Below are 7606 nucleotides of genomic sequence, written 5' to 3' on the forward strand. Positions count from 1 at the left end.
TGCGAGGCCGGGACACCCCCCACCCCACCGGCCGGTGTTTCCGAGGAGCAAGCTCCACCCCAGCGCCATCCCCTTGCCCCCGGGCTGCTTGGGTCACTTGGGTGTGTGGGGAAGGCGCGCGTGGGGGCTTCAGCGCTGCCCCACACCAACTCTTTTCCTCATGGAAACAGCCCCTGCCAAGCCCGTTTTATATATAGAGGATGATCGCGGTTCCCCGGTGAGGCGGGGTGCCAGGTCGGCCACTTCTCGTCCGTGCCGGGCCTGCGGGCCTTTACGGCTATTTATACCACTGATATACCCAGGTGCGCTTCTGTTTTTTTCTTTTTCATTTCTGCAGGGATTCAAATCTACTTATGGGCATGCCAGGCTTTACTGGGGCATTGGGCCGAGGGGGGGGGAAGTACAGTTGGCAGCTGTCCCAGTGCTGCTAGGCTAGCAGCGGCAGGGGCAGGGGAGAGGACTGGAGCGCACAGAAGGCTCCCGGGGCGGCTAAGGCCAGCCCCGGTGCCAACAGCCAGCAAGGGAGAGAGAGGCACCTTTACTCTCCCTTTTGCTGCACATGCAAGGGGAAGCTGGAGAGCCACCAGCAATGAACTTAGACCACATTTTCCAGCTCTGACATTATAGCCGGTTGGAGCGTGTCAAGGTGGGATATCACAACTTGGCACCTGTCACTGGTCCCAAGGGAATTGCGCCATTACCCAGTTAATTGTGCGATACCTGTAATGCGTAAAGGGACCTACAAGACTTCATCCTTACATATGTGCCAGCAAGCCCAGCAGCAGGTTTTTCCCCATGGAGAAGTTTAAAATGGAAAAGGTCCTTGCTTGTAACCCAGCCTAAAACAGTCTTTTCCAGGGGCCTTTCCTTCGTCAATTCAGGGCTGCCGCGTTTCAAGTCAAGAATTAGCCGGCCAATAGATCACACCAATTACAGTATCAGAGGCTTCTCTAGGTCCATCCAGTAACTTAGCGAAAGGACAGGGCAGTAACTTTCAGTTACCTCCCCCTCCCTCCCAGTACCCTGCAACAGTAAGGCAGGGCTCCCAGAAGCATTGCCTAAACAGCTGCCCATCTTTTGCAATGCTCCAGGAACCCAGGGAAGTCTTTGATCTCTACTAGTAGGAATTGCCTTCCTCCCAGCAGAGACAAGCCTTCAGAAAGGCAGCAATACTTGCGGCTGTTTTCTCAATGTAAGGGTAAGAACCGAGTCCCCTCACTAGCCCGGGGAAGGTGGAGTTAACACAGAAGAGGCTCCGAAGTTGGAAAGGTAGATTTTGGTTTGCTTGTCGTGCTTGTAGTTTGCAGTAGATCACATCAGACTTCATATTTAACATATTTAAAAGCATTGTTTTACTCATTCTCATGTAAAGATGCCTGTGAATACATGTAAGCGGATAATGGTGGATGCCTGTTTGAGATAATGATCCTGGGAAAATATTTCTTTCCTGGTACCATGGCTAATACTAGCAACCTGACACAGATCTGTTTAATCGCTGGCATTTGGGGGGATTGGTGCATTTGACAGTTGTGACATTGCCCTGCTGGGCTCTGCGTGGTTACAGTGCAGTCTGATGTGTGAATCAGAGCAGCTCAACCCTTATAAGAGGTAGATGAGTCTCAAGAGATCAGCTGCTTGACTAGATGAACCTACCACAACATTAAATAAAAGGGAACGATATTCATTCACCTCAGGTCTGAATATTTAAGCAGATCCCATTTGATAGAGCTGAAAGCCTTTATTTAGAATAGTTTGTTACTTCAGGAAGTGAGGATCAGATAAGAGATGCAAGCAAACCTAATAATGTACAGTCTAACCCCCAAAGGTCAGTGTAGTTGGCTGAATTTACTATAGGGAAATGAGGGTAGGACTAGCCAGAGACAAATCCTTTGCCGAATTGGTGGAAGCACTACTAGGGGGTATCTCTGCTATCAGGAACCCTATGGAAGCAGAGGCACATTTTCTGATGTTGTATTTCAGAGGCAGCTAAGCTTATCTAGGGGCAGGAGACTTGACTTCTTTAACATTTAATCTCTGCATCTCCTAGTTTGGCAGCTTTTCCATTCACCTCTGGCTGCACCCTATGGCGTTTTATTCCACTCTCCCATTTCCGCTTCCTGCCATGCTAATGACTTAAGTCCTGTTGGGGACAAAAAAGGGTTGCCTTTCCCCCACTTCTTTCCATTCCTTTTCCAATTCTTGTCTACAATTGAAAATATGCTAGTCCAAAGTGAAAAATCACCTTTTTGGGGATTTCAAGGAATCACAGCAATAATCAAATCTTTTAGTAACTGTGATGGGCAGCTGTAGACTCTAAACTACAGATAAGTTTCATTCAGGTGTTGAATTTCGACTTGACTTCTATGTTTAATTGTATGAGCTCTGCCACAGATAGGTATGCATTATCAGTGATCTTTAATGTAATCTGACAAGTCATGGACATACACCACTTTTCTTTTTTCTACAGTTGTCATGGTATCTCCTCAATACTGTAATATGAATAATAGCAATTCAGCTTAATACAGAAAAATGCCTGGTAGCAATATTCTTTATTGCTCCAACTAAAAGGCCATTTCCCAGATACCTTCCCTAGGATTCAAACAGATCTGTTTAGCTTTTTATGCCTAGTTTGCTGGGGTTTGTGTGCATGTGTGCACAAACTCAGTCACAAGACAGCTAAGTCAGACCACATTACAGCAAAGAGGAAAACTTTGCTTCATCTAATTTCTGATTTTTGTATCAAGACCAACCTAAGTCTCACAACATTTCCCATTACTCACTTTTGTAATTTCTAGATGCAACAGTTGAAGGATTGACATGAAATCACGCATAATTTAATCCATAAAACATGAAGCATAAACGTATTTGAAACAGTCTCTCATGTAAAAAAGGGTTAGCCAGGCAGCAAACGTGGTAGGAACAACACTTTCATTAATGCCACTGTTACATTGTACTGTAATTTTTTTTGGATCCAATAAGCAGCAAAACAAAATTGATATCTGTGGAATTCAAATCCAGTGCTAACTGAAAGCTTCTTCTTTATAAACTATTTGACATAAGGCCAGTCTACAAGAAAAGGGCTACAAAGGGGTGCCCCCCCTCACAGTTACCAGTAAAGCTTGAAATTGGGAGCAAATATATAACAAGCTGTAAAAATGTGCAACTCCTGTGCTCTTAGGGCCGCCTCTGCCAAATGGAGGCAGAAATCCAAATGGAATCAAGTGGAATGACTGCTAGCATATGGAAAAGGAGAACATCCAATAATCCTGACCTTTTAAACTTCACACTGAACGGGCAACAAATATACCAGTCCTAATACTAAACTATTTAACTTTAAGTAACTTGAAATACAGAAAAGCTATTTAAAATGCTTTCCCCCCCTGAAATTTACTGTCTGTGGCCTGGCACTCTGGAGTTCCTCAGATGAAAGGTGCTGCATTAATGCCAGGTACCTTCTACACCAGTACTAATGCAAAAATCTTAATTGTGAAAATGACATGGCCTGTGACTTATTGAGAGCCTAAGGTAGGCTTCATACTATTCAGGAGAAACACGGTCTGTCCATTACCGCTTAAATATTGGCTTTCTGAAATGAGAAAAGGTAAGAAAACAGCCCTTAATATAGTTTAATGATCACCAAATATCTAGATTGACGCATGATTTTAGCAGATTATCACCTTGATCATGTACAGCAGCCTATGCAGAGGTTCCCTTTGGCTCACACTGTTGACCATGTTTTGATATAAAGAGACTTTATGGAGAGGAGTTTTGGGGTTTTTTTTATTATTTCAGACCATATTCAATTTAAAAATAATTTACCAGTAAAATCCTAATACTCTGAATTACGCACTTGTTTAAAGATACAGCTACTAGTTACACCCACTAGTCTCACAGCTATGCAGTGCTGTGAAAACAGATGAAGTTTAATTCAGCAGTGACTTTCCAAGGTTGCTAATGCTCTTCTTTTCCATATTAGTTAGAACATTTCTAGATAAGTCTATTCTTCCAAACATGTTCAGCCTTTCAGCTCAGAGCACTCTATTCGCACAGGGAGGAGGGGGAAGCAGCGGAATGGTAGCTGTACTTTTTAAACCAGAGATTGGATTCTCTTCAACTAATTTAACTTATGACCTTCTCAGCTGTTGGATCAAGTTGTTTCAGCAGGCAGATGGCCAAGGAAAGTAAGGCATAAGGGTATACAACTTGCTCTGCATTCATTCTCTGGATGTTAAACTATTCGTAAAAAGTATGGTTCTCCCGCAACTTGTCAAATTAAAGCAATCTTCATCTGATTTTAGATTAATCTTGCTATCATTTGAGTATCAAGACCATCAGGAGAACCTAAGTGTTACATGGATATTTTTCTCATCGTGCCAGAGATAAGCAAACCCTGGTAAGTTGATGTGAACTTGTAAAGAATGAGCCGTCGAGTAAAGGAAGGTCTTTGCTGGACTCCCACTTTGATAACTGCTTTCTAGGTTTCCAGGGAGTCTAGGCTTAGGCATGCATTGGAAATGACTGAATAGTGAGCTCAAAAATTCTTATGGTTTTAGATGTACTGTTAACATCTGTAGATAATTCCTACATTTGTAGCTTTCACCTAAAAGTTACTAGTCAGAATTTGTTGAAATTTTATCTGTAAAATTAATGCACCTACATGTTGTACATTTGCTAAACATGGGGGCTTGGAGTTAGGAGACTTGCCTTCTATTTTCATCTGCTACTGACAGCTGGCTGACTTTGGGCTAGTTTCCTCTTCTGTAAAAGGGAGGTTAATCCATCTACCTTTGTATGGCATAGATATTTTGAGATCAAAGGTGCTACTGTATCCGTGTAAAGTTTACTAGAGACCATTTATTTATTTTTTTAACAGTGTCATTTTATAGAGACTTGGACTTTTGTTTCTTTGTAAAAAGCTACACAGCCATCATCTAATATTCATTCTGTTTTTCACAGCACATACCTGTGGGCTGAAATCCTGGCCCCAATGAAGTTAAAGGCAAAACTGTTGCCTTCAACAGGGCTGAGATTTCACCCATGATGTTGGTACATCTTTAGAATCGAGTCATCCTGTAAGCTGGACAAAAATGCACAACCCTGATACTGAAAGGTTCAGAAAAGAGAAACCAATGAGGAGAGAGAGTGCATTCCAACAGTAGAGGCAAATACTTATTAGTAGCTTAATAATTATGAATTTCCAAGACAAAACACATGACTTACTGTATAAATTTTATTATAAAGATTTAGCAAAGTACGAACAGAATGTAAAAAAGTATACATTGTTTTAATAATTCTTTAGAAAAATGTACTTTCAAAAATGTTAAAAAAAATCATGCTTGTCCCTGAACATAGAGTTCATAGTTCGCTTTCAGCACAAATTCAAAGTAAGGATTGGATTTCAAGTTGCCAAGTTCATCTGCTTGTAGCAAGTCCTTCACCTCTGGTAAATATTCACCGAGCTGAACTCCTACAACACAAAACCTTGTTATAGAAACTGTAAAATATTTAGAAAGAATGCTCAGTGTCATGATGCATTACTGTTAAGTTACATTTTGAAGTGAGGAAACCTATCCTAATTCTACTGCACTGGCATCATGAATTTCAAAAAACCCTGAAGTGTTCTGTAACACTATGACTCTTAAGATAAAGATTAAGACATGTCCTCCCCTAACTTGGCCATTTTCCATTTTTTCTTCTAATACCCACCACCCTGCCCTCTATAACCAATCTAGCCTCTTATACATTTGAATGTCATATCAATAAAGAAATTATTCTGAAATTGTAAAGCCCCACAAAGCGCCTCTATTAAATCTAAATCTCTCGTTTAATCAGTTATTTGGGCCAACTTTAATCTAACTAGATAATTCAGTCAGCTGCAATATATTTTTGCTTGATGTATGTCAAGAAAACCAATGTTTCAGCGTGGGTTGCAGGACACACACAAAGCTCAGAAATGGAAAGGCATGAAAACAAAAGATACAAATGTTCTGAAGAGCTCACATACTATGCAAGCTTCTCATATTCACCAATAGCTTTTTAAAATTGTTATTTTTTTTTTTAAACACTGTGTGTCCATTCTAACCCTTTCAGTTGTCTATATTTTTTTCCTCAGAAAATTCCTTCTGAGCTGTAACTTTATTTAGTAGGTGTCAACTCAAGGCATTAGTTTTTAAAGTGAAAAAGTTTGAACTATGCCACTTAAACCAGTTACAGTCCTGGAGTCCTAATTCCTCCCATCTCTGAATTGATTTTTTGCCTGAGGAGGAGGTAATCACCTACTGAAATGACCCTCCCCACCACAAAACTGTAGTGTCTTCTTGTTGAAGATTGTTCAGAAGTACAAAAATTACAAACCAGAAGGAACTTGTATATGCTTTGCCCTCTCACCCTCAATATGGAGATTTTGAATAGTGATTTAGGATATACACTCAAACAAGAAGATTATTGATGCTATTTTCCTTTTTTGAAAACGTGGTTGTGTTATTTTTGTTCCTAGATGATAGCTGTTTATTTTAAGTAAATTTTAAAATAAGACTGGCAACTTCAAGAAATGTACAACAGGTGACAAAAATTACCTTCTTTTAATAATTTCTGTAATATTTTCACAAATATACTGTCGTTGGATGCTTCAATTGGATCATCTTTACCTTCTGAACTGGACCAACTACAAGTCACAAAGAAAAAAAAAAGGCATTTTGAAGAGTGAATTCAATACGAGAATGTCAGGATCCTGAAAAATGTTACCAAGTAACATTTTAATACCATATTCAGTATTAAAACTGTTTAATAAATTTTCCTGGAGTAAATCTGTGTTGTGTGAATTTCTACACCTGAAAGCAAGTGCTACTATTTTTCTATATTTCAAGAATAAGATCTTAATAACATTTGCAGAATATCTGAGGACAATAAAGTAAAGAAGATAATAGAAATGCCTCCTCAATTACTGAAGTATCTGAGCAGAAAACTGCCCAATTTAATTAGAAAACCCAGAACCGACTAATTACAGCTATTATTTCAGTTATCACCCTCCAATAATCATTCTAGTAAGCATTCTATGTAAAAAAGGGCATGCTCTTTAATAGAACAAAGCAGCAAACAGAACTTATTAGATATTCTTTTAGAAAATAAGTAGCAAACAATGATTGAGTGAAAAGTTTAAAAGTACAAGCCAACAAGTCAGCACACAACCAGTCATCTGAGCTGTGTAAGTCCCAGAATGCAGTCGAAGAATGCTAAATTATCCCAGGGAAAGGTCGGGTTCTTGCTGAAGCCCCTTTAAGAGTTATTTTAACACGTGCTCCAGAAAACAAAAATTCTGATTTAAAATAACCTCCCTTGCTGTTGTACTAGATATTTCAATTATTGCTATGTCCTGGTGCTGATGTCAAGTATCAGAATTTTCATTAAAAAAAAACCCTGTAGTTGTCAAAGATTGGGTTAAAGTATTCATCAAGCCAATGGAAAATGTGCTTTTTGGCCAGTTTGAGGCTGGCCTTCAATCACCTACAAAACCAAAAAAACCTCATTGCAGCCACAGTGAAATCTTGGCTTCAGTTAAGTCAACAGCAAAGTCTATGTGGCTTCAATAGCATCCAGATTTCACTTT

The 7606-nt window shown here is 39.9% G+C and overlaps 1 protein-coding gene and 1 long non-coding RNA gene across 2 annotated transcripts in view; one reads left to right on the forward strand and one right to left on the reverse strand.

Moving 5' to 3' along the window:
* The first annotated feature begins 6 nt into the window (after window positions 1-6).
* On the forward strand, window positions 7-5094 carry LOC112548585. The gene is made up of 3 exons (XR_003092269.1): window positions 7-302; window positions 4299-4393; window positions 4957-5094. It is a non-coding gene; the product is annotated as an uncharacterized LOC112548585 (long non-coding RNA).
* A 202-nt stretch (window positions 5095-5296) lies between these two features.
* NUP133 (nucleoporin 133) overlaps window positions 5297-7606 on the reverse strand; it is a 52892-nt gene continuing 50582 nt past the window's right edge. Inside the window, exons 25-26 of the mRNA XM_025194798.1 lie at window positions 6576-6664; window positions 5297-5467 (exon numbers count right to left, since the gene is read on the reverse strand). Coding sequence (XP_025050583.1) covers window positions 5331-5467; window positions 6576-6664 — 226 coding nt within the window. The 3' untranslated portion in view covers window positions 5297-5330. The remainder of the gene's footprint in view (window positions 5468-6575; window positions 6665-7606) is intronic.

This window comes from Alligator sinensis, unplaced genomic scaffold, assembly GCF_000455745.1.
Source record: "Alligator sinensis unplaced genomic scaffold, ASM45574v1 scaffold448_1, whole genome shotgun sequence".
NCBI lineage: Eukaryota > Metazoa > Chordata > Crocodylia > Alligatoridae > Alligator > Alligator sinensis.